General features: G+C 40.2%; 1 protein-coding gene across 9 annotated transcripts; it reads right to left on the bottom strand.

Moving 5' to 3' along the window:
* Positions 1-208: 208 nt before the first annotated feature.
* Positions 209-27,051, bottom strand: LOC110151713 (GTPase IMAP family member 7-like). 9 transcript variants are annotated; one of them, XM_070456492.1, is made up of 6 exons: positions 26,944-27,030; positions 19,203-19,307; positions 16,546-16,708; positions 12,834-13,490; positions 4,516-5,163; positions 209-2,432 (listed from the first exon to the last, which is right to left on the bottom strand). In XM_070456492.1, exons 3-6 carry the CDS (start codon positions 16,615-16,617, stop codon positions 1,533-1,535), a joined length of 2,277 nt encoding a protein of 758 aa, XP_070312593.1. In that variant the 5' UTR covers positions 16,618-16,708; positions 19,203-19,307; positions 26,944-27,030; the 3' UTR covers positions 209-1,532. The 9 variants fall into 9 exon arrangements, with proteins under 9 accessions (XP_070312593.1, XP_070312730.1, XP_070312633.1 ...); XM_070456629.1 differs by lacking the exon at positions 16,546-16,708 and adding an exon at positions 14,259-15,178; XM_070456532.1 differs by lacking the exon at positions 19,203-19,307 and having other exon boundaries at positions 26,944-27,036.
* Positions 27,052-27,589: the final 538 nt, after the last annotated feature.

Below are 27,589 nucleotides of genomic sequence, written 5' to 3'. Positions count from 1 at the left end.
AGGAACTTCCCTGGAGGTCCAGTGGTTAGGACTTCACCTTCTAATGCAAGGGATGTGGGTTTGATCTGGGGAGCTAAGTCTCCACATATCTCCTGGGCAAAAGGCCAAAACATAAAACAGAAGCAATACTGTAACAAATTTAATAAAGACTTAAAAAATGGTCCACTTTAAAAAAAACTAAAAAAAGAAACATACTGGAAACTAGGCATACATTCTCAACAATTACTTTATTTTAACAAAGCTTTGTTTTGTTTTGTCAAATTATTGCCATCACTCAAATTCACCCCCCTTCAAGCTAAGGCACGTATTCTAACCCTCTTTCCACATCTCACAACACAAGTGAAACCTTTCCAGAAGCATTGACTTTAGACTTAAGGATCCTAAAAGAGAATTAGTCTCTTTATTTTGTGACTACCTCTTACAACTTTACCATTTACCCTAATCACCAGATTGGGCATTTTTGAAAATTAAAATTCATTCTTGGGTCAAACTGTGATCTCTGGAAACAGTCAAAAGTTTCGTTTTAGACACACTACAGGTAGGACAGAACTCCTACACAGGTGTACTTTACTGGTCAGACCTGAGAGCCCCCAGGGCCTGTGGCTGGACCTTTGGTTGGAGGTGACAGCTGGTCAGATAGGACTGGGCAGAGAGGGATCCAGAAGACAGATGTCCGCATCTAATTCTCTGGCTCCCATGGATCCTCTGTTGGCCTCCTCACTGGTGGTGTCTGAGAGAGAGTCAGAGAACATTGCACCCCAGGGTGTGGTCCCTGGCAGGGCCAAAGGGCCAAAAAGGGAAGACGGTGGATCTGCTGGGGGAAACGGAACATTCTGGCACAGAGCAATCTGAATTTATAGGCAGAAAAACTTTAAGCCAGCCCTAGAAAAGGAAAGCAGAGACAAATAAGACAATTGTTTTTTAAATGACCCTTTGGAATTATTGTTTGTTGGAGAATATTACAAATGTTATTATTTATCTCTTTGTTCATTTGTTGAATAAACAATATGCTGAAATAGATCAAAGAATTTATAGTAAAAAGTAAGTTTCCTTCCACCCCTGATTCCCAGAATCTGAAGTTCCCTTCCCCAGCAGCAAGAGGCCAGTATTTAAAGAAATATTATATATATATGTATTAACATGCATCTTGTACTAGTTATCTACATCTGTGTAACAAATTACCCCAAAGTTTAGTGGCTAAAAACAACAAAGGATTATTATCTCATCTCTCACAGACCAGAGAACAATGCTGCTTGGGGGACTGGAAGCTTTGCTGACAGTTACACAGTGTTCACAAGGGGCCTGTGTAATGTGTTTCACAGGTAGTGCTAATGCTCAACGCAGGATGCATTTCAGCCTTGAAATTCCTTTCATTTGCGTCTTTACCATGTCTAATGAGCTAGCACTCAAACTTGGCAATTTTGTAATTTCTTAAATTAGCTGATGTCTGTTGGTGGGGAGGCAGACATGGAGAGGGTAGGGAGTGAGCTGGAAAGATGCTTTGCTAACCATAGTAAGCTGTGAGAAAATAGTTACTTCTTAAACCAATGAAATATTCTTGAAGGAAAATTCATATTTCCATCAAAGATATTGTTTTGGGCCTCCTCCCTAGCGTGTCTTAGTTTTTCTTCGTATTTCATCTTTAGTAACTTAATTAATCTCTCTTTTTCCTGTATCATCTTCTTGCATTCCTGAGCACTCTCCATTTCCACTTTTTGGATATCTGTTTTTAATTGATCATCATAGATTTTCTTCAAGACTTCTTCCCGCCTCCTCAGTCTTCCCTCCGTGTTCTTGTATATGTCATCAGAAAAGTAAGCCCCTCGGTTGTCCTGCAGCATGTTCTCTATCAGTTCCACCAGCTCCTGCACCTGAGCTTCCTTCTCAGCCTGGTGTGTGTGCCTGCTGTTACCGAAGGCACAGTAACGGTCTCCACACTCCTGGATGAGGCTTCGTAAGTTTACACCCGCACTCTCCAAAAAGTCTCTTAGGCTCTGATCCTCCAGCTCCTCTTTGCAAGTGAACAAGATGATCACATACTTCATGGCTGCTTCCCCAAACAAAGCTTTGATTAATGCCACAGTTTGCTGCTCTTCCTGTGTGTAGCGGCCCAGCCTCAGGACCAAGACGATGGCGTGAGGCCCAGGACAGGAGGCGAGGACACATCGGCAGATTTCCTTGCAGGTGGTGTTCAGGCTCTCCTTGGTGTCGAAGAGCCCTGGGGTGTCAACAACGAGAAGCTCTCTCCCCTTCCATTCCCGGGATGCTGTCTGACAAGTTTTGGTAACAGCTTGGGCAGCAATCTCAGACTCGAATACTTTTTCCCCGAGGATAGTGTTTGCAGTCGCACTTTTCCCACTTCCGGTCTTCCCGACCAGCACGATCCTCAGAGTTTTGTACTGGGCATTAGCTATAGAGTGTGGGCAAGTCAGCTATGGTTTACGAGGAAAAGAAAAAAAAATATATTTAGATAAAGTTGAAGCCATTCCCAACCCTTTTTTACTCTCCTGAATCTATAAATCACTCCAAGTTTTCTAAACCGGGCAAAGCTGTATTTCTTGTAGGATTCCCTCCCCAATATCTTCCACCTATTATTCTGGTTCCCATTGCATCCCTTTCTTGTGTTGCTGTGATAAAAACAGCGATTTCCATTTAAAGTCTGCTTTTATCTTTTTTTTTTTTTTTCCACTGTTTTTTTATGTCTAAAATGGAGATGGAAATGGCAACCCACTCCAGTATCCTTGCCTGGAAAATCTCAAGGACACAGGAGCCTGGTGGGCTGCAGTCCATGGGGTTGCAAAGAATTGGACATGACTTAGCAACTAAACAACCACAAAATACTATACATTTTGTTCTGGAGGAAGTCCAGTTTTGTTTAAGATACCAAATCTGAGGAATCCTGGGGGAAGAAGTTAGCATCTTATCCTATGAAAGACTGTTCATTAAAAAGCACTAACAATCTGCACACAAATGGAAAGAAAGGGTGGATGGAAGAGAGAGCACAACAGTCCCCTATGGGGACTCCAACACAAAGGAAAAGCTTATTAATATTGACCTCATGAAAAACATAAAATTGAAGGAAACCAGTGGTAATGGAAGAAATTATAGAGAAAGTAGTGGAAGGGCTCCCCACAAAACGGCGTAAGTCCCAGACAGTTTCACAGGAGAATTCTATTAAACTCTCGGTGACCAGAGAATCCCAATTTTACTTAAATTATTTCAGAATATAAGGGGAAAAGGTAAACCTTCAAATCCTTTCTAAGAAGTAAATGTAACTTTGAGCTGCAAAACTGACAGATTGTACCAAAAAAGAATCTCTTATGAATCTCATTTATGAATACCAATGTTGTGATTGTACTCAGTGGCCTAGTTGTATCTGATTATTTGCTACCTCATGGACTGTAGCCCACCAGGCACCTAGCTCATGGAGTTCTCCAGACAAGAATACTGGAGCAGGTTGCTATTTCCTACTCCAAAATTTAGTTGGAGATCTTCCCAACCCAGGGACCAAAATGGAGTCTCTTGCATCTCCTGCATTGGTAGGCAGATTCTTTACCACTGCGCTACCTTGGAAGCTCTATGAATACCAACAGAAAATCCTAATAAAATATTAGCAAAAATAGTATCTGACAACATTTGGAAAAGGGTTCAATTCTGACTAAGTGGGATTTACTCCAGAAAACTAGAGTGGCAGGGGGGGAGGTTCAATGAGAGGGATATCATTAATATAATCCTTCAATAGCCATTCATTGTAAAAAATGTTCTATAAAAATATGAATTGATACATACTTTCTTATCTCTCTACTCCTCTTGAGAGGCAGCAAATTACTTAATGGGGAAATACTTTGTCTGTAAAACTAAAACTATCTCCACCTAACTTTCACATGATATTTGAGAAATCTGTCAATACAAAGAGAAGAATATATTTGTTATAGGAATGTAATTCCAGTATTGAGAATTAGAAAAAGAACAAAAGAGGGGGCCAGAATATAAATAATATGGAAAATCCCTTAGAATATTGGCACACAAATAGAAAAACCAAAGGAAAAAATAGAAAATCTAGACAAACACTCATTAGTTTAGGGAAATTTAGTGTGTAACAAACCCAACATTTCACCCCAGTGAATAACAGATAGACAATGTAATGAGAAGCATTGCAATAACTTAATCATTTTAAAAAGTATAAAATTGGATTTATTCCTCACATCAACCTGAGAAATATGCCAAATGCATCAGATTTTTGTTAAAAAATTAAATTATATACTGCTAGAAATGAAATGTTTTTAAATGAAACTTCATAATTTCCTCAAATATATGACTGAAGACATTATTTGGACCTCCTCCCTAACATTTCTTAGCTTTTCTTCATAGTCCATCTTTACTAATTGAATTTTTCTCACTTTTCCCTGCATACTCTTCTTGCATTCTTGAGCACGCTCCTCTCTCACTCTTAGAATCTATTTCTAAGTGATCAGGGTAGATTTTCTTCAAGACTTCCTCCTCTTTCTTTCTTACCTCTGTGCCCTTGTGTGCAGCGTTGGGAAAGTAAGCCCCTCGGTTGTTCTGCACCATCTTGTCTATCAGCTCCACCAGCTCCTGCACCTGAGCTTCCTTCTCAGCCTGCTCTGTGTTTCCACTGTTACTGATGGCATAGTGGCGGTCTCCACACTCCTGGAGGAGGCTGCGTAGGTTTACATCTGCATGCTTCAAAAAGTCGCTCAGGCTCTGGTCCCCCAGTTCATCTCTGTGAGTGAATAAGATGATCATATACTTCATGGCTGCTTTCCCAAACAGAGTCTTGACCAACGCCACGGTTTGCTGCTCTTCCTCTGTGTAGCGGCCCAGCCTCAGGACCAAGACGATGGCGTGAGGCCCAGGACAGGAGGCGAGGACACATCGGCTGATTTCCTTGCAGGTTTTGTCCTGGGTTCTCTCGGTGTCAAAGAGCCCTGGGGTGTCAACAACGAGAAGCTCTCTCCCCTTCCATTTCCGGGATGCATTCTGGCAAGTTTTGGTAACAGCTGCTGGAGCAATCCTTGAGTTGAATACTTGTTCCCCGAGGATGGTGTTTGCAGTCGCACTTTTCCCACTTCCCGTCTTCCCGACCAGCACGATCCTCAGAGTGTTGTCCTGGGCATCAGCTGTGGAATGTGGGCAAGTCAGCTGTGGTTTACAAAGAAAAGAAAAAAAAATGTGTTTAGTCAAAGTTGAAACCATACCGAACCCTTCCTTATGTCTTACTCTCCTGAATCTATAAATCATTCCAAGTCTTCTAAGCCAGGTGAAGTTGTATTTCTTGTGGGGTTTCTTCCCAGATATCTTCTACTTATGCATATGGTACCACTCTAATGGCAGAAGTTGAAGAGAAACTAAAGAGCCTCTTGATGAGGGTGAGAGAGGAGAGAGAAACGTTGGCTTAAAACTCAATATTAAAAAATTAAGATCATGGTATCTGGTCCTATAGCTTCATGGAAAATAGAAGGGGAAAAGGTGGGCTCTTCTTGGGCTCTAAAATCACTGCAGACAGTGACTATAGTCATGAAATTAGAAGACGTTTGCTTCTTGGCAGGAAAGCTATGGCAAACCTAGACAGTGTGTTTAAAAGCAAAGACCTCACTTTGGCAACAAAAGTCCATACAGTTAAGGTTATGGTTTTTCCAGTAGTCATGCATGGATGTGGGAGCAGGACAGTAAAGAAAGCAGAACACTGAAGAAATGATGCTTTTGAACTGTGGTGCTGGAGGAGACTTTTGAGAGTCCCTTGGACTGCAAGGAGATCCAACCAGTCAATTCTAGAGGATATCAACCGTGAATACTCCTAGGAGTACTCTTTGGAATACTCTTTGACTGCAGCCCTGAAATTAAAAGACACTAGCTCCTTGGAAGAAAAGTTATGACCAACCTAGACAGCATATTAAAAAGCAGAGACATTACTTTACCAACAAAGGTCCATCTAGTCAAGCTATGGATTTTCCAGCAGTCATGTATGGATGTGAGAGTTGGACTATAAAAAAAGCTGAGCACCAAAGAATTGATGCTTTTGAACTGTGGTGTTGGAGAAGACTCTTGAGAGTCCCTTGGACTGCAAGGAGATCCAACCAGTCTATCCTAAAGGAAATTAGTCCTGAATATTCACTGGAAGGACTGATGCTAAAGATGAAGCTCCAATAATGTGGCCACCTGATGCGAAGAACTGACTCATTGGAAAAGACCCTGATGCTGGGAAAGATTGAAGGCAGGACTGAGCGACTGAACTGAATTGATGCTGAACCTGAATCTCCAATACTATGGCCACCTGATGAGAAGAGCTGACTCACTGGAAAAGACACTGATGCTGGGAAAGATTGAAGGCAGGCGGGGAAGAGGGTGACAGAGGCCAAGATGGTTAGATGGCATCAGCAATACAATGGACATGAGTTTGAGCAAACTCTGGGAGATAGTGAAGGACAGGGAAGCCTGGTGTGATGCAGTCCATGGGGTCGGGAAGAGCTGGATACAAGTTGGTGACTGAACAACAAAATATCTTCTACTTATTATTCTCTTTCCCTTACCATTCCCCTCTTGTGTTACTGTGATGAAAGCAACATCTGTATTTTAAAATCTGGGTTGATGTCTTCTGTTATTTGTATGTTTACTGTTTTTTCCCCCCATTTAACAAAGAAACATACATTTTGTTCTAGAAGAGGCCCAAGTTTATTTAAGATACCAAATCTGAGGAATCTTGGTGCAAGCAGTTAGCATTCTATCCTATGAATGAGTGCTCATTAAAAAGCTCTAACAATCTGGACACAAATGGAAAGGAAGCATGGATGGAGAAGACAGCTCAATAGTCCCCTATGGGGACTCTCAACTTGAAGGGAAACTATCATTTGGTGAGACATGTGAAAACTGTCCTGAAATTCGTGCATGCCACACAGAGCTAAATTAATCTTATTCTTTCAAACTGCATAGAGAAAGGAAGATGAATTTGATATCTTTGTTCTAGAAATACTTGAATATTTACAAACAATAATTGGTTGCTTACAATGTATAGTAACATAGTGTTGGAAGTGGGTTTGATGGTCATCTGACCATCAATATTTTAGACACTAATACTGCATCAGCTAAGAAAATAGATCCACTAATGTCTAAATGTTAAATTATGCACATCTACTGTAAGTAAGCGGCTCCCCTGGTGGCTCAGGTGGGAAAGAATCTGCCTGCAATTTGGGAGATCCAGGTTTGATCCCTGGTTCAGGAAGATTCCCAGGAGAAGGGAATGGCTACCCACTCAAGTATTCTTACATGGAGAACTCCATGAAAGAGCTAGACGGAGGGCTACAGTCCATGGGGTTGCAAAGAATCAGACACGACTGAGAGACTAACACTTTCCATTGTAGGTAAAGAAAGCTTATCAATATTGACCTCATTAGAGACATAAAATTGAAGGAAACCAATGGTAATGGAAGAAATTATAGAGAAAGGAGTGAAGTTCAGTTCAGTTCAGTCACTCAGTTATGTCTGATTCTTTGCGACCCCACAGACTGCAGGATGCCAGGCATCCCTGTCCATCATCAACACCCAGAGTTTGTTCAAACTCATGTCCATTGAGTCGGTGATGTCATCCAACCATCTCATCATCTGTCATGTCCTTCTCCCATCTTCAATCTCTCCCAGCATCAGGGTCTTTTCAAATGAGTCAGCTCTTCACATCAGGTGGCCAAAGTATTGGAGTTTCAGCTTCAACATCAGTCCTTCCAATGAACACCCAAGACTGATCTCCATTATGATTGACTGGTTGGATCTCCTTGCAGTCCAAGAGACTCTCAAGAGTCTTCTCCAACACCACAGTTCAAAAGCATCAATTCTTTGGTGCTCAGCTTTCTTTATAGTCCAACTCTCACATCCATACATGACTACTGGAAAAATCATAGCCTTGACTGGATGGATCTTTGTTGACAAAGTAATGTCTCCCTTTTTAATGTGCTGTCTAGGTTGGTCATAGCTTTTCTTCCAAGGAGCAAGTGTCTTTTAATTTTATGGCTGCAGTCACCATCTGCAATGATTTTGGAGCCTAAAAAAATAGTCTCTCACTGTTTCCATTGTTTCCCCATCTATTTGCCATGAAGTGATGGGACCAGATGCCATGATCTTAGTTTTCTGAATCTTGAGCTTTAAGTCAACTGTTTCACTCTCCTCTTTCACTTTCATCAAGAAGCTCTTTAGTTTTTCTTTGCTTTCTGCTGTAAGGGTGGTGTCATCTGCATATCTGAGATTATTGATATTTTTCCCAACAATCTTAATTCCAGCTTGTGCTTCATCAGGCCCAGCATTTTGCATGATGTACTCTGCATAGAAGTTAAATAAGCAGGGTGACAATATACAGCCTTGACGTACTCCTTTCTGATTTGGAACCAGTCTGTTGTTCCATGTCCAGTTCTAACTGTTGCTTCTTGGCCTGCATACAGATTTCTCAGGAGGCATGTCATGTCATCTCGAATTCCCATCCCTTTCAGAATTTTCCATAGTTTGTTGTGATCCACACAGTCAAAGGCTTTGGCATAGTCAATAAGGCAGAAATAGATGATTTTCTGGAATTCTCTTGCTTTTTCTGTGACACAACGGATGTTGGCAATTTGATCTCTGGTTCCTCTGCTTTTTTGAAATCCAGCTTGAACATCTGGAATTCACAGTTCACATGTTGTTGAAGCCTTACTTGGAGAATTTTGAGCATTACTTTACTGGCATGTGAGATGAGTGCAATTGTGCGGTAGTTTGAATATTCTTTGGCACTGCCTTTCTTTGGAATTGGAATGAAAACTGACATTTTCCAGTCCTGTAGCCACTGTTGAGCTTTCGAAATTTCCTGACATATTGAGTTCAACGCTTTTACAGCATCATCTTTTAGGATTTGAAATAGCTCAACTGGAATTCCATCACCTCCACTAACTTTGCTCATAGTGATGTTTTCTAAGGCCCACTTGACTTCACATTCCAGGATGTCTGACTCTAGATGGGTGATCACACCGTCATTATTATCTGGGTCATGAAGATCTTTTTTTTATATAGTTCTGTGTATTCTTGCCACCTCTTCTTAATATCTTCTGCTTCTCTTAGATCCATACCATTTCTGTCCTTTACTGTGTCCATCTTTGCACAAAAGTTTCCCTTGGTATCTCTAATTTTCTTGAAGAGATCTCTAGTCATTCCCATTCAGTTGTTTTCCTCTGTTTCTTTGCATTCATCAGTGAGGAAGGCCTTCTTCTCACTCCTTGCTATTCTTTGGAACTCTGCATTCAAATGGGCATGTCTTTCCTTTTCTCCTTTGCCTTTCATTTCTCTTCTTCTCTGAGCTATTTTAAGGCCTCCTCAAACAACCATTTTGCCTTTTTGCATTTCTTTTTCTTGGGGATGGTCTTGATCACTGCCTCCTGTACCATGTCACGAACCTCCATCCATTGTTCTTCAGGCACTCTGTCTATCAGATCTAATTCCTTGAATCTATTTGTCAGTTCCACTGTTTAATCAGAAGTTATTTGATTTAGGTCATACCTGAATGGTCTAGTGGTTTTCCCTAGTTTCTTCAATTTAAGTCTGAATTTGGCAATAAGGAGTTCATGATCTGGGCCACAGTGAGCTCCCAGTCTTGTTTTTGCTGACTGTATAGAGCTTCTCTATCTTTGGCTGCAAAGAATACAATCAATCTGATTTCAGTATTGACCATCTGGTAATGTCCATTTGCAGAGACATCTCTTGTGTTGTTGGAAGAGAGTGTTTGCCATGACCAGTATGTTCTCTTGGCAAAAGTCTGTTAGCTTTTGACCTGCTTCATTTTGTACTCCAAGGCAAAATTTGCCTGTTACTCCAGGTGTTTCTTGACTTCCTACTTTTGCATTCCAGTCGCCTATAATGAAAAGGACATCTTTTTTGGGTGTTAGTTCTAGAAGGTCTTATAGGTCTTCATAGAACCATTCAGCTTTAGCTTCTGCAGTGTTACTGGTTGGGGCATAGACTTGGATTACTGTGATATTGAATGGTTTGCCCTGGAAACGAACAGAGATCATTCTGTAGTTTTTGAAAATGCACACAAGTACTGCATTTCAGACTCTTTGGTTGACTGTGAGGGCTACTCCATTTCTTCTAAGGGATTCTCAGCCACAGTAGTAGATATAATGGTCATCTGAGTTAAATTCACCAATTCCAGTTCATTTTAGTTCACTGATTCCTAAAATGTCAGTGTTCACTCTTGCCATCTCCTGTTTGACCACTTCCAATTTGCCTTGATTCATGGACCTAACATTCCAGGTTCCTATGCAATATTGCTCTTTACAGCATAGGACTTTACTTCCATCCCCAGTCACATCCACAACTGGGTGTTGTTTTTGCTTTGGCTCTGTCTTTTCATTCTTTCTGGAGTTATTTCTCCACTGATCTCCAGTAGCATATTGGGCACCTACTGACCTGTGAAGTTCATCTTTCAGTGTCCTAATTTTTGCCTTTGCATACTGTTCATGTTGAACTGTATGAAAAGTACTGAAGAACAGTAGGAAAAAGTAGTGAAGAGCTCCCCCAAATGGCATAAGTCCCAGACATTTTCACAGGAGAATTCCATTAAACTTTCAGTGATCAGAGAATCCCTATTTTACTTAAATTATCCATAATATAGGGAAGTTAAACCTTCAAATTCTTTCTAAGAAGTAAACGTAACTTTGAGGTGCCAAGCTGACAAAGATCGTACCAAAAAAGAAAGCTACTTATGAATCTTGTTTATGAATACAAATGTTGTTATTTTGTTCAATTGCTTAGCCATATCGGACTATTTGCTATCCCATGGACCCACCGGGCACTTCTGCCCATGGAATTCTCCATGCAAGAATCCTGGAGCAAGTTGTTATTTCCTACTTCAGGGGATCTTCCCAACCCAGGGACTGAAACTGAGTCTGTTGCCTCTGCTTCATTGGCAGGTGGATTCTTTATCACTGTGCTACTTGGGAAGTCCTATGAATACCAACAGAAAATTCTAATAAAATAATAGCAAAAACAGAATGTGACAATGTCAGAAGCATTTAACAGGAGGCTTCCTGTGTGCTGTTTTGGATCTGTCAGGAATCCTCTGGTCCTTATTAATTCCTGAATATTCAGGAATTAAGAGGAGAGGCATGCCTTTCCCTGGGCTGAGGAATCCAGGCATTTCCTTTGTTAGTTTTTCCATACAGTGAAAAGTAACTATTTATAACCCTCTTTTCATATGGATTGCCTCTTGGCCTTAAGGCCTCAATTGCTCCTTGCTTCCTCAGTAAACTTGTAAAGTCTGGTCTCTTGATCTTTATCTAAAGAAGCTACTGGTATATATACTCTTACAGAATTCAATAAAGCACATTTGCTCCATCAGAGCTTGGGTACCCATGTCTTTCTTTCTTTCTTTCTTTCTCTCTCTTTCTCTCTCTCTATTTCTAGCTGATTCCCTGGAGCACGAAAGCCAGGTGCGTAACCCAGGGAATATTAGCCTTTTTCCTTCTTTCACTCTCTCATTGTCAACTCCGGACCACCAGGTTCCGGGCCAATAAAGGACCAACATGACAACATTTGAAAAAGGGTTTAATTGTGATCAAGTGGAATTTACTCTAGAAAACTAGAGCATGGGCCAGGTTCAATAAAAGGAACATCATTAATATAATCCATCAGTAGCCATTCATGGTAAAAACATTCTATAAAACATGAATTGGCACATACTTTCTTATCTATTTCTCTACTCATCCTGAGAGCCAGCAACTTACTTAATGGGAAATACTTTGAACTAAAACTAAAAGCATCTCCACTGAACTTTCCTATGGTATTTGAGAACACTGTGAATGCGAGTGAAACTCACTCAGTTGTGTCTGACTCTTATTATTTGGGGACTTAATCATTTTTATATCTTATGAAAGTGAAAATTGCTCAGTGGTGTCCGACTCTTTGTGACCCCATGGACTATTCAGTCCATGAAATTCTCCAGGCCAGAATACTGAAGTGGGTAGCCTTTCCCTTCTCCAGGGAATCTCCCCAATCCAGGGATTGAACCCAGGTCTCCTGCACTGCAGGTGTATTATTCACCAGCTGAGCCACAGGGAAGTCCAAGAATACTGGAGTGGATAGCCTATCCCTTCTCCAGAGGATCTTCCAAATCCAGGAATCAAACTGGGTCTCCTGAATTGCAGGCGAATTCTTTACCATCTGAACTATCAGGGAAGCCCCTAAAATCAAAGAGAGTATATTTGTTATAGGAATGGAATTATAGGAATGAGAATTGGAAAAAAAACCAAAAGGGGAGGTCAAAATATAAATAATATGGTAAAACCCCTTAGAGTATTGGCACACAGATAGAGAGACCAATGGAAAAAACAGAAAATTTAGAGAACTCTCATTTGTTTAGGAAAATTTAGTATATAATAAAGTCAACATCCCATACCAGTGAAGAACAGATGGACAATATAATGAAAGCATTGAAATAACTTATTTAAAATAATCCTTTTAAAAAGTATAAAATTGGATTTATTTCTCACATCAACCTGAGAAATATGCCAAATGCATCAGATTTTTGTTAAAAAATTAAATTATATACAGCTAGAAATGAAACGTTTTTGAAGGAAACTTCCTAATTTCCTCAAATACATGACTGAAGACATTATTTGGACCTCCTCCCCAACAATTCTTAGCTTTTCTTCATAGTCCATCTTTACTAATTGAATTTTTCTCACTTTTCCCTGCATACTCTTCTTGCATTCTTGAGCACACTCTTCTCCCACTCTTAGAATCTGTATTTCTACGTGATCAGGGTAGATTTTCTTCAAGACTTCCTCCTCTTTCTTTCTTACCTCTGTGCCCTTGTGTGCAGCGTTGGGAAAGTAAGCCCCTCGGTTGTTCTGCACCATCTTGTCTATCAGGTCCACCAGCTCCTGCACCTGAGCGTCCTTCTCAGCCTGGTCTGTCCTGTTACTGAAGACACAGTATCGGTCTCCACACTCCTTGATGAGGCTTTGTAGCTTTCCTGCCTCCCTTACATAGTCCCTCAGGCTCTTGTCCTCCAGTTCCTCTTGGTGAGTGAACAAGATGATCATGTACTTCATGGCTGCTTCCCCAAACAGATTCTTGATCAACGCCACAGTTTGCTGCTCTTCCTGTGTGTCGCAGTCCAGCTGTATGACCAAGATGATGGCGTGGAGTCCGCAGTGAGAGGTAAAGAGATATTCTTTTATTTCATTTAAGATGGCTTTCTGGCTCTCCTTTGTGTTGAAGAGCCCTGGGGTATCAATAATGAGAAGGTCTCTCCCTTTCCATTTCTGGGATGCTTCCTGACAACTTTTGGTAACAAATTGGGCAGCAATCTTAGAGTCGAATATTTGTTCCCCGAGAATGGTGTTTGCAGTCACACTTTTTCCACTTCCCATAGTCCCAACCAGCATGATCCTCAGAGCATTGTCCTTGGTACCAGCCATGTTCACATCAGAGGCTGTGGAGTGTAGGCAAGTCAACTATGGTTTACAAAGAAAAGAAAAAAATGTATTTAGTTAAAGTTGAAACCATTCTCAACCCTTCCTTATTTCTTACTGTCCAGAATATATGCATCTTTCCAAGTCATCTAAGCTGGGTGAAGTTGTATAGGATTCCCTCCCTGATATCTTCTACTTATCATTCTAGTTCCTATTGCATCCCTTTCTTGTCTTGCTGTGATGAAAGCAGTGCTTTCCATTTTAAAATATTTGTTTTTTAACTATTTTCATTTTCAAGCAACAAAATCCTATACATTTTGTTCCAGAGCAGGTTCAGTTTTGCTCAAGGAATGCTGGTGAAGCAGTTAACCTCCTATTCTATGAAAAGTTGTTTATTAAAAGCACTAACAATCTGGATACCAAGGGAAAGAAAGCGTGGATGGAGGAGAGAGCTTAACAGTCCCCTACAGTGACTCTCAACACACAGAAAAACTACCATTTGGTGAGACATGTGAAAACTGTCCTGAAGTTTGTGTATGCCACATAGAGCTAAAGTAATCCTATTTTCTCATACTTCACAGAGAAAGGAAGATAAATTTGGTATTCTTGTTCTAAAACATACACTAGTGTTTGCAAACAATGACTGCTTATGTTATATAGTAACAAAAAGTGTTTGAAGTGCGATTGATGGCCATCTGGCTTGGTATTTTAGACAATAATCCTTCATCAGTTGAAAAAATAGATCCAATAATATCTAAATTTTAAACAGTGTACATATTTTGTAGGTAATGAGAGATTATAAATATTGACCTCATTAGAGACATAAAATTGAAGTAAACCATGAAGTGATCATAGAAGAAATGATAAAGTAGATAAAATTGTTGTTGCTCAATCACCAAGTCATGTCCAACTCTTTGCAACCCCGTGGACTGTAGCATGCCATGCTCCTCTATCCTCCACTATCTCCTGGAGTTTGCTCAAATTCATGTCCACTGAGTCAGTGATGCTATCTAATCATCTCATCCTCCATCGGTCCCTTCTCATTTTGTTCAATCTTTCCCAGCACCAGGGTCTTTTCCAATGAATTGGCTCTTCAACATCAGGTGGCCAAAGTATTGGAGCTTCAGCTTCAGCATCAGTACTTCCAATGAATATCCAGGGTTGATTTTCTTTAAGACTGACTGGTTTGATCTCCTTGTTGCCCAAGGGATTCAAGAGTCTTTTCCAGCACCACAATTTGAAAGCATTAATTCTTCAGTGGTCAGCCTTCTCTATGGCCCGACTCTCACATTTGTATCTGACTATTGGAAAAACCATAGCTTTGACTATATGGGCTTTTGTTGGCAAGTAATGTCTCTATTTTTTAATATTCTATCTAAATTTGTCATAGCTTTCCTTCTAAGGAGCTAGTGTCTTTTAATTTCATAATTGCAGTCACTGCAGTGATTTTGGAGCCCAAGAAAAGAAAATCTGTCAGTGCTTCCACTTTTCCCCCTTCTATTTGCCAGGAAGTGATGGGACCAGATGCCATGATCTTAGTATTTTGAATGCTGACTTTCAAACCAACTTTTCACTCTCCACTTTCACCCTCATCAAGAGGCTCTTTAGTTCCTCTTCAACTTCTGCCATTAGAGTGGGATATTCTTTATATCTGAGGTTATTGATATTTCTCCCAGCAATCTTGATTCCAGCTAATGATTCATCCAACCCAGCATTTCTCATGATGTACTCTGTGTGTAAGTTAAACAAAAAGGGTGACAATATTTAGCCTTGTACTACTTCCCCAATTTTGAACCAGTCAGTTGTTCCATGTCCAGTTCTGTTGCTTCTTGAGTTGCATACAGGTTTCTCAGGAGACAAGTAAGGTGATCTAGTACTCCCATCTTTTTAAGAATTTTTGACATTTTTTTTGAGACCCATACAGTCAAAGGGTCTTGTGGTTGAAGAGCCCCACATGAAACAGCATCAGTCCCATATGGTTTCACAGGAGAATTCTGTTAAACCCTCATCAATCAGAGAATCCCACTTTTACCTAAGTTATCCCAGAATATAAGGAAATAAGGGAAACCTTCAAATTCGAAAAAGTAAATGTAACTTTGAGTTGCAAAGCTGACAAAGTCTGTACAAAAAAAACCTACTTATATATCTCACTTATGAATTTCAGTTCAAAATCCTAATGAAATATTAGCAGAATCTGACATTTTAAAAAGGGTTCAATCTTTACCAAGTGGCATTTACTCTAGAAAACTAGAGCGAGGGAGAAGATTCAATAAGAGGAAAATCATTAATATGATCTATCAATAGTCATTCATGGTAAAAACATTCTATAAAATATGAATTGACATGTACTTTCTTATCAATTTCTCTAATCACCTACTTACTTAATGGGGAAATACTTCATTACTAAAACTAAAACCATCTCCACCTCACTTTGCCATGGTATTTGAGAAATCTGTCAATGCAAAGAGAAGAAGTAATTATAGGAATGAGAGTAAGAAAAAGAACAAAGAGGGAAGCCAGGATGTAAATAATATGGAAAAACCCCTTAGAGTTATGGCATGCAAATAGAAAAATGAGTGGAAGAAAACAGAAAATCTAGAAAAACACTCATTTGCCTAGGAAAATTTAGTATATAATAAGGGCAATATCCTATATCAGTGGAGAGAAGATGGACATTGTAATTGAATAATCATTTTAAAGCATATAAAAGTGGATTCATCCCGTGTGTCAACCAAAGAAACATGCCAAATGCATCAGATATTTGTTAAAAAATTAAACTATGTACTACTGGAAGAAAAAAAACAAATTCTTTCAAAACCTGAGAGTGAGGAAAACTTTTTAACTTACTGAAAGCACAGCTGGAATATGGAATCCAATTGACAAATTTGACCTCCAATTTCCAGTTACAGGTCAGGATCTTGGAAGTCACTACTCCATCCAAAGAATAAGTCAAAAGCTGAACAGACTGAAAAATCAACACTTCTTAAATCCTTAACAGATTCCTTTAAGGACACAGGGCAAAGTGCTGCCCCCTAGACTGGAGAACAGACAGGCGAATACAGGGAGTCATGGCTTAGCTGAGCAGGGACTGACTTACCATGGACACTATGCTGGGACAGGAAAACCTAGGCTGTGATTGACCAATTGCTTGACAGTCAGGATGACCCATTCATAGAGCGACACTGCACTTCTATGTGTTTTAATTCTGGAAGCCCCACCAGCTTCTGATAGTACATATCCAAAAAATTCCCTGGTGCTTCCTGCAGGGGAGGGGAAAAGAAACCAGTTTGATATGGGGCAGGGTATCTTGTTCTTCTCAAAAGGCCTGCCTTCAGAAGAAAGCAGTTAGCCAGAGTCTGACCTGCTGGTGTTTTATCAGAGCCTAACTCACCACTAACCACACCACAGAGCTGCCAGAACCTACACAGGACTGAGAAATAAACTCTTGGAGGATACAAACAGAAACTTGTATGCACCAGGGCCCAGGAGAAAGGGGCAGTGACCCCACAAGAGACTGACCAAGACTTGCCTGGGAGTGTCCAGGAGTCTCTAGCTGAGGCATGGGTCAGTGTTGGCCTGCTGCAAGGTTGGGGGCAGTGAGTGTAGCAGTACATGCCTGGGATCTTTTAAAAGGAGGTCGCCATTATCTTTATTACCTCCACCATAGTTTGGCTCAAGGTAAATAGCAGGGAGGGAACACAGCTCCACCCATCAACAGAAAATTGGATTAAAGATTTATTGAGCATGGCCCTGCCCATCAGAACAAGAGCCAGTTCCCACCCCCATAGTCAGTCTATCCCATCAGGAAGCTTCCATAAGCCTCTTATCCTTCTCCATCAGAGGGCAGACAGAATGAAAACAGCAATCACAGAAAAATAACTAATCTGATCACGTGGACCACAGCCTTGTCTAACTCAATGAAACTATGAACCATGCCATGTAGGGCCGCCCAAGACGGATGGGTCATGGTGGAGAGTTCTGACAAAACGTGGTCCACTGGAGAAGGGAATGGCAAACCACTTCAGTATTCTTGCCTTAAGAACCCCATGAACAGTATGAAAAGGTGAAAAGATAGGACACTGAAAGATGACCTCCCAGGTTGGTAGGTCCCAAATATGCTATTGGAGATTTGAAGAAACAACTCCAGAAAGAATGAAGAGATGGAGCCAAAGCAAAAACAATACCCAGTTGTGAATGTGATTGCTGGTAGAAGCAAAGTCTGATGCTGTAAAGAGCAATATTGCATAGGAATCTGGAATGTTATGTACATGAATCAAGGCAAATTGGAAGTGGTCAAACAGGAGATGGCAAGAGTGAACGTTGACATTTTAGGAATCAGTGAACTAAAATGGACTGAAAGAAAGTGAAATTGAAGCCGCTCAGTCCTGTCTGACTCTTTGCAACCATGCAGACTATAGCCTATGAGGCTCCTCCATCCATGGGGTTTTCCAGGCAAGAATACTGGAGTGGATTTCCATTTCCTTCTCCAGGAGATCTTCCCAACACAGGGATTCAACCTGGGTCTCCCACATTGTAGGCAGATGCTTTAATATCTGAGCCACCAGAATAGATGAATTTAACTCAGATGACCATTATATCTATTACTGTGGGCAGGAATCCCTTAGAAGAAATGGAATAGCCCTTATACTTAACAAAAGAGTCTGAAATGCAGTACTTGGGTGCAATCTCAAAAACGACACAATTCTATTCATTTCCCAGGCAAACCATTCAATATCACAGTAATCCAAGTCTATGCCCCAACCAGTAATGCAGAAGAAGCTGAAGTTGAAAGGTTCTATGAAGACCTACAAGACCTTCTAGCACTAACACCCAGAAAAGATGTCCTTTTCACTATAGGGGACTGGAATGCAAAAGTAGGAAGTCAAGAAACACCTGGAGTAACAGGCAAATTTGGCTTTGGAGTATAGAATGAAGCAGGGCAAAGGCTAGTAAAGTTTTGCCAAAAGAACACACTGGTCATAGCAAACACCCTCTTCCAATAACACAAGAGAAGACTCTACACATGGACATCACCAGATGGTCAATACCAAAAATCAGATTGCTTATATTCTGCTTATATGCAGCCAAAGATGGAGAAGCTCTATACAGTCAGCAAAAACAAGACCAGGAGCTGACTGTGGCTCAGATCATGAACTCCTTATTGCCAAACTCAGACTTAAATTGAAGAAAGTGGAGAAAACCACTAGACCATTCAGGTATGACCTAAATCAAATCCCTTGTGATTATACAGTGGAAGTGACAAATAGATTCAAGGAATTAGATCTGATAGACAGAGTGCCTGGTGAACTATGGATGGAGGTTTGTGACATCGTATAGGAGACAGGGATCAAGACCATCCCCAAGAAAAAGAAATTCAAAAAAGCAAAATGGCTGTCTGAGGAGGCCTTACAAATAGCTGTGAAAAGAAAAGTGAAAAGCAAAGGAGGAAAGGAAATATATACCCATTTGAATGCAGAGTTCCAAAGAATAGCAAAGAGAGATAAGAAAGCATTCTTCAGTGATCAGTGCAAAGGAATAGAGGAAAACAATAGAATGGGAAAGACTAGAGATCTCTTCAAGGAAATTAGAGATGCCAAGGGAATATTTCATGCAAAAATGGGCTCAATAAAGGACAGAAATGGTAGGGGCCTAACAGAAGCAGAAGATATTAAGAAAAGGTGGCTAGAATACACAGAAGAACTGTACAAAAAAGATCTTCATGACCCAGATAATCACAATGGTATGATCACTCACCTAGAGCCAGACATCCTGGAATGCGAAGTCAAGTGGGCCTTAGGAAGCATCACTATGAGCAAAGCTAGTGGAGCTGATGGAATTCCAGTTGAGCTATTTCAAATCCTGAAAGATGATGTTGAGAAAGTGTTGCACTCAATATGCCAGCAGATTTGGAAAACTCAGCAGTGGCTACAAGACTGGAAAATGTCAGTTTTCATTCCAATCTCAAAGAAAGGCAGTGCCAAAAAATGTTCAAACTATCCCACAATTGCATTCATCTCACGTGCTAGTAAAGTAATGCTCAAAATTCTTCAAGCCAGGCTTCAACAGTATGTGAAGCACGGACTTCCAGATGTTCAAGCTGGATTTAGAAAAGGCAAAGGAACCAGAGACCAAATTGTCAACATCCGTTGGATTATGGAAAAAGCAAGAGAGTTCCAGAAAAACATCTATTTCTGCCTTATTGACTATGCCAAAGCCTTTGACTGTGTGGATCACAACACTGTGGAAAATTCTGAAAAAGATGGGAATACCAGACCACCTGACCCACCTCTTGAGATATCTGTATGCAGGTCAGGAAGCAACAGTTAAAACTGGGCATGAAACAACAGACTGGTTCCAAATTGGGAAAGGAGTACGTCAGGGCTGTATATTGTCACCCTGCTCATTTAACTTCTATGCAGAAAACATAATGAGAAACGCTGGGCTGGATGGAACACAGGCTGGAATCAAGGTTGCCGGGAGAAATATCAATAACCTCAGGTATGGAGATGATACCACCCTATGGCAGAAAGTGAAGAAGAACTAAAGAGCCTCTTGATAAAAGTGAAAGAAGAAAGTGAAAAAGTTGACTTAAAACTCAACAATCAGAAAACTAAGATCATGGCATGTGGTTCCATCACTTCATGGGAAGTACATGGGGAAACAGTGGAAACAGTGAGTGACTTTATTTTTGGGGGCTCCAAAATTACTGTAGATGGTGACTGCAGTCATGAAATTAAAAGACACTAACTCCTTGGAAGAAAAGTTATGATCAACCTAGACGGCATATTGAAGCAGAAGCATTACTTTGCCAAAAATGTTCTGTCCAGTCAAGGCTATGGTTTTTCCAGTAGTCATGTGTGGATGTGAGAGTTGAACCATAAAGAAGGCTGAGCACTGAAGAGTTGATGCTTTTGAACTGTGGTGTTGGAGAAGACTCTCGAGAGTCCCTTGGACAGCAAGGAAATACAACCAGTCCATCCTAACATTGGAAGGACTGATGTTGAAGCTGAAACTCCAATACTTTGGCCACCTGATTCAAAGAACTGACTCATTTGTAAAGACCCTGATGCTGGGAAAGATTGAAGGCCGGGGGAGAAGGGGATGACAGAGGATGAGATGGCTGGATGGCATCATCGACTCAATGGACATGAGTTTGCATAATCTCTGGGAGTTGGTGACGGACAGGGAAGCCTGGCGTGTTGCAGCCCATGGGGTTGCAAGGAGTCGGACACAACTGATCGACTGAATGGAACTGAAATGAACTCACTTGGAGGAAGAAAAATATACAACTACAGTCAGCTCTAAGTTGTTCACATAGGAAAAGGGAAATACTCACTTCCAGTCCACTTGATCTCTCCTATCCCACCTGGGGTGGGGGAGAAAAACACTTGTGAAGCTCACAGTCCAGAGGCAAAGGCTCACTAGAACAGAGATGTGCTCATATGACAATAGACTATGTCCCCTCCCCAACCCCGTCACCACATTACTAAAGTCTTCTTTACAGCAGCAGTTCTGTTTACCCAGTACATCATGTCCAGCTGATGAGAAAATGAACAGACATACTAAAGAGCAAAAAATAATAATAATAATAATTTGAAAAGACAGAGCAAGCATTAGAACCAGACATGGCAGGCATCGACTGAACAAAAATGTACAACCTAAAAGTTGAGAAAAATGTTGCTTTTGAGGAATTACTGAGGACTATAGCTTGGGAGACACTCTCTCAGATGACTCTGAGGAACTGTTCCAAAGAGGTAGTGGAGGAGACAGGATAATATGAGTCTTTTTGAAAACAAAACAAAAGAAAATAAAATGCATGGTCAAACATCAAAAGATCACTTCTCATCACACAAAAAACCAGACACTCAAGTTAATGACTGTAGTGCTTTAGTACATATGGGAAGATGCAATAGTTTGGGCTCATTGAAACCACTCCTTTGATATGCATGTTAGCTATCTAGGCCCAGTATCCTCTTTCTTCCATTCTGAATTCCCCTCAGGGCACACTATCAGAGGCTGCAATGCTGATGACCTGGTGGTGGGCAACATTCATTGCTTATTGAGATAGCAGGCAAGATTTCTTTGTCCACAGAGGGATCTTGGAATGATTAGACCAAGAATTCAAAACAACTAAGATGAATATTCTAGGGCTCTAATGTAAGAGCAGATGGGCCATGTAGGCAGAGACAAGAAATCCTAAGAGAAAACCAAAAATAAATGCTTGCAATTAAAAGTAATATAACAGGAAAGAAGAATACCTTTGATGTTCTAGTTAGACCAGTCCAGATTATAGTCTTCAGGACCAGTTACTGATGAAAAAACCAAGCCAAAATGACTGGTTGAAGAAATGACTGATTCAAAGTCTGAGGCAGGAAATACATAAAGTGACCTGGGGTTATCTTATTCGGCTTTTATTTGCATCCTGACTCAAACAAACTAAACTGTAAATAAATCATGAGATAATCCATGAAATATAATGAAAGGATAGTTGACAAAATAAAAAATTTATACTACCTTTGAATTTGTAGTTATATTTTTTAACCTTTTTGTTTTAGGTATACATCCTAAAATATTTACAGGTAAAATGATACAATGTCTATTATTTGCCTCAAAGTAACCCAGGGTTGGGATGGGAAGTATGTTGAAATAAACATGAAACATGAATGGTCAGAAGTTGATAACTGTCAAAGCTTGATGATGGATATATGGGGGTTTCTATACTATTCCTTTGTAAATGCCTGAAATGTTCTTTAGTAAAAGATTTAAGATGTATGTATGCCTTTGTAACTCCTATTAATATATATTATATTCCAGACTCTCTGATATGCATTTTTCATAGGAATATTTGTTCCTTATAAATACTCTAGAATGAAGGTACTATTATTCTGATGTTATAAGCAAGGAAACTGTGGTTCAAATACTGAGAAACATGCCCAAGATCATCGTATTAGGCCAAACAATGACGCAATTCAAAGTACATCTGACTACCATGCTCATTCTTTTCTTTTTTTTTTTTTTTGACAGGGGCAGTGTTTATTGATATAGGATCTCCTTTGATTGCCTCATGGAAAGATTGGGTCATAACTCCTGAGTTAATTTCATTTGGTTTTGTTAAAATAAGAGTCTCTAGTGTGGATATATAGTTAACCAAATCTGGACCTGACCCCTTCTGGGTGTCTGGAGTTAAACCATCATGCCCTGACTGTCCACTTGCAGGGGGCCCATGTTGTCCTCCTTTCTGACAGCATAAGTCCCCTCCTGAAACTCCAGAACAGTGCTCAGTGTCCTGGAATTCAGGAGGGAAAGACGGACAGGATAGGTGAGAAGCAAGTGAAGAACAATATACCCCAAGGCATGGACATGTCTCTCCTTACCCTGATTTTTTGCATTCACTGACATTGGGCCTTTGAGGATCACAAAACATTAACAGACATGAAACTGGTAAGAATAGCAGTGAAAGTTCCTTAATCTTCAGGTCTCATAAAATCCCTGCAAAATAGGTGACTTTCTGCTCCCATTCTGAGATACACATGCCCTTGTCCAATACAACCTCATAAGATGCTGCTACTGCCAAGTTGCTTTAGTCGTATCCGACTCTGTGCAACCCCATAGACGGCAGCCCACCAGGCTCTGCCATCCCTGGGATTCTCCAGGCAAGAACACTGGAGTAGGTTGCCATTTCCTTCTCCAATGAATGAAAGTGAAAAGGGAAAGTGAAGTCACTCAGGTCGTGTCCAGCTCCTAGGGACCCCATGGACTGCAGCCCATCAGGCTCCTCCATCCATTGGATTCTCCAGGCAAGAGTACTGGAGTGGGTTGCCATTGCCTTCTCCACCGTGCTCATTCTTAACCACTACACACTACAGCCTCTCCTAGGTTCCTTCTCAGCCCCATCCATTCTGTAGTTTATACCAGGTCAGAGGTAGATGAGGGGAAAATAGTTCACTCTCTTTCCAAATTGGTGAATGAGTAGCAAGCCTGCAATTAGGGAAGGCAAGGAGGATGGTTTCAGACTTCACAGATCTTTTTTAGTCTCTGCCCAATATCGGGAAGCCAAAGATGGGAGGCATAGTCGGGGAAAAAATCATTAAAAAAAAGTTTCTCCAGTGGTTTTAAGACGTCAAGGACCCCCAGCTGAAAGAAAGACTGTAAAGTGAAAAAACCAAGTGCCTCAGAAAGAAGTGACTTACATCGTGAGCCCAGATCCACCACTTCTAGAAAATTCCTTCAGCTCCCCAACGTTCAGTTCCCTCTTCAGTGAAAAGGGACAATAAAAGCAATCTTGCAGGCTTGTCATGAGGCTTTTGTAGAATGATTTCTACAAAGATCTCTAGGGAATGGCAGCTACTCAATAAGCAGGCAGTCCTGCTAAATGCATTGAAATATTGATATAAGAAAACTGTGGTCTGAAACCTAACTGAACAATAGATTAGAACACATTGTAGTTTACTAATCCAGCTGCAGTTACAGGTTATATTCTTTCTTCAGAGTAGCTCATCTGCTCCCTATAACCACCCCTCCTGCACCCCATACCATGTGCCTTGAGGGTTACAGCATTTCTTGTGAAGTGTTGGGTGAATCGAAACACGAAGTCAGTAGGGATGGTTCTAATCCTTTCTCGTCAACCTCTCTGAGCCTTGGAGAGTCACTTGTTCTCTGGAATTTGGTTACTGTTCAGTGTAAAGGGTGTTAGAATAGGTTTAATGGAATGTTGTTTAAGTTGTCTTCCAGTTCTGAAGGTCTGCTGTGGGGTCACTAACATGTCTTAAAGGAAAACAACAGGTTTCTAGGTAACATTATCACAATAGACACTGGCTATAAAGTTCACTGTTAAGACAAGGTCGGCCCTTCGTAACAAAAGAGGAAGTGTACAGTACATTGCCCATCCCCCAGCCTCTGCCAACCACCATTCCATTCACTGATTCTGTGACTTTGCCTATTTTGTATATAAGTGGAATCAAACAGTATTTGTATTTCTGTGACTGGTTTATTCAACTAAAGAATAATGTTCTCACATTTCATCCATATTGTCTCATAATGGCATGATTTTCCTCTTTTTTAAGGCTGAATAATATTCCACCACCTGTCAATACCACTTTTTAATCCACTCATCTGTCAATGGATGTTCAGGTTTTTTCCACCTCTTGGCTACTATTGGCTAGTACTTGGCTAGTATTCCAAGCCACCACTTGGAATAGTGCTGCAATGAACATGGAAGTGCTAATATTTCTTCAAGATCCTGGTTTCAATTTTCTGGATAAATGTCCAGGAGCGGAATTGTTGTATCATATAGTACTTCTAATTTTAAGTTTTTGAGGCACCTCCAGACTGTTTTGGGGTTAGATCTCATCTTAAGTATTCTTACCATAATAAAATAAAATTTAAAATTTGAAAACCATGATGGTTTATGTAGTAGTTATAGGAATGGCTATAAACCCATAGGTCTGTGAGACAAACAGATCACAATACTATGTAATATTGGGTTGGCAAAGAAGTTTGTTTGGGTTTTTCTGTAAGTAAGGAAACCCTCTGATGAACTTCTTGGCTAACAGAAAACAGAAAGTTATCATGATGAGGAAAAAAAAAATCCCAAAGCATCAATTGGGCAAAAACCACTCAAAAAAATGAAAAAGGAAGAAGTTAAGCAAAATGTGTGTGTTCATCTACACACATGTACATATGCATCTCTCTACACATACATGTATATGAAACATAAAATGGAACCAAATCACAGAGGTCATAACCAAAAGTAGGGAACACTTCCATAAGTGTTTTAGACTATGAAACATTATAATAAGAACACAAACTCAAAAACACAAAGTTCCAAGAGGAGATGGTAGAACAAAGAATGAGAAGAAACTGCAAACTTGAAGAAAGAAAGTGAAGACAAAAGGTATTATCATTGTAGGATCCATCAAAGAGTTAGAAGCAAAGGGGCCAGAAAACATATAAGTCAAAAGTAAATGTCTTATTAATAGGAAAAGCTTAATAACAAACACAGCAGATACAAATCTGAAAGACTAGAAGATACAACAGTTAGAGAAAAACTAAAACATGAGTAGAACAGACCATAAATTCTACTTAAAAAGGACTGGTGTTGCTGGAGTAAACAAATCAATAAATACAACCCCGGAAGCATAATCTAATAACTTCTCTGAAATGGGAAAATTATCCCAAACTAAAATCTAACCCTCTAGAAAAAAGAGCTCATTTCATTCCTGGGAAACTTGATACAGAATATTCAGTATTGAATTCTCATTTGATATAACATATCACATTCCAAGCACAAAGAAGAAATTCTTAAGTTATCCAAGAAAAACGCAAATGATGAGCTGTGGAAGGGGGTCAGGCTAGCTTCACAATTTTCTGTAATCAACATAGAAACAGTAGCACTGGTGGTTTCACAATAGAATGTTAATATTCCATACCTGGAAAAGGTAAAAATAATACATAGCAAAAAGTGGGAGGTTGGAGAGAGGAGACAGAAAAATATCTGCAGCTTTTTCTTTGTCTAATGTCTAAACGGAAAGTACTTAGTGTTTTGCATAAATTCTTAATCCTTGAAACGTTTTTCTGTAATAAATAAATCATCAGTTTACCAAGGACCAAGGTCTGGCTCTGAATGTAAATGTGTATGTGGTACAAATTAAGGATGAGCTGTAGCTTGCCCTGTTGCTTTTGAGTTACATTTGCTTCCAGAATATGCATGTGAAACTGGACATGTTTTCAAGAAAAAGAAGTTGATTATCACTTAGTATAAATCATTTATTAGAGTTGCACTTATTACTCTTAAACAGAAGTTGGCAAATTTGAAAAGGACCAGCAGTTAGACTTTTGCAGTCACAGCCACTCAGCCCTGGTTGGAACACAAAGGCAACCTCAGATCACAGTAAACTAGTAAATGGATTAGATAACCGTGTTACACTGAAACAGGTGGCAGGCTGTGTATGACCCATGGAAGGTAGGGAGTTTGTGCACTCTTGCACCAGGGGAGAATTTTGTGTGTTGTGCCATCAAAAAAAAATTATTACAGTATTAAATGTTCTAAAAACATTAACCTTTTGTCTACATTTTGTGATAAATGTTCATCACTAAAATATGGGCACATTGTTGAAAGTAACATAGAGACCAGTTTGTGAAGAGAATAAAAATTACATATAGTTCCACCCCAAATTAGAGGCTATTTTACGTGAAAATCTTTCCTTTTTTTGTGTGTCTTGTTTTTCCAGTGGTAACATATTAATGATTTTATATCTGGACTCTTATACCTAACATTATATCATAGAGAATATTGAGAACAACTAAAACTTTTATAAGCATGAAAAAGGCCTGTCCTGTTAAATATGAGATGTGTGGACATCACATGAATAAATCCCTCAGCTTCCCCTCCTACAACCTTTCCACTCCCACGCCAGCCCCCATCTATTCCTCTGCCCTCTGCCCGCTCCCGCAGCCCTCTCACAAGCTCCATTGCTCTCGTCTTGGCCAGTCTCACCTTCTCTTGCAGAACTGGTGAGATCTCAGCTCCTCTCCAGGAAAGCTACCCGAACTGGTATTTGCTTTATTTGAAGAAAACTGTGTTTTCTACTCCTGCAGTCTCTGATCACAGGAAGCTGAGGCTGGGTGGAGTGAAGACTACATTTTGTGGTTAAATAGAAACATAAAGCATTTCCCAGTAATTTGCTTGTGCTTCAGTGTTGCTCTCTGAAACCTTTACACCCACGCACCTGCGGAACTACTAAGATTCCAAAATCTTAGCCATTGCTTTGGATTATAGCACTGGCTCCCAAAAGCCCTGTGAAACGGTCCCAATTTTTTTTTATCACAGTTAGCATTATTTATAATTTTTGTTACTTTCAGGTGTATAGCAAATATATATATATATATATATATATATATATATATATATATATATATATGGCTTTGGCTTCCAAGATGGTTGGATGGCATCACTGACTCGATGGACACGAGTTTCAGTAAGCTCTAGGAGTTGGTGATGGACAGGAGAGCCATGGCATGCTGCACGCATGGAGTTGCAAAGAGTCGGACACAACTGAGCAACTAAACTGAACTGAACTGGTGACTCAGGGATAAAGAATCCGCCTGCCAATGCAGAAGACATGGATTCAGCCCCTGGGTTC

Source organism: Odocoileus virginianus, chromosome 1, assembly GCF_023699985.2.
Source record: "Odocoileus virginianus isolate 20LAN1187 ecotype Illinois chromosome 1, Ovbor_1.2, whole genome shotgun sequence".
Lineage (NCBI taxonomy): Eukaryota > Metazoa > Chordata > Mammalia > Artiodactyla > Cervidae > Odocoileus > Odocoileus virginianus.
Note: the sequence above shows the minus strand (reverse complement) of the source record. Positions and strands in the feature narration are given on the sequence as shown.

Bases quoted from the DNA above. Each gene is read 5' to 3' on its own strand.
- LOC110151713 (XM_070456532.1), bottom strand. From the start codon at position 16,617: ATGGGTCATCCTGACTGTCAAGCAATTGGTCAATCACAGCCTAGGTTT. The intron at 5,164-12,833 runs GTAAGAAAGAAA...TGTAAACCACAG, and splicing joins CTGCACACAAGGGCACAGAG to CTGACTTGCCCACATTCCAC. The intron at 2,433-4,515 runs GTAAGAAAGAAA...CGTAAACCATAG, and splicing joins CTGCACACAAGGGCACAGAG to CTGACTTGCCCACACTCTAT.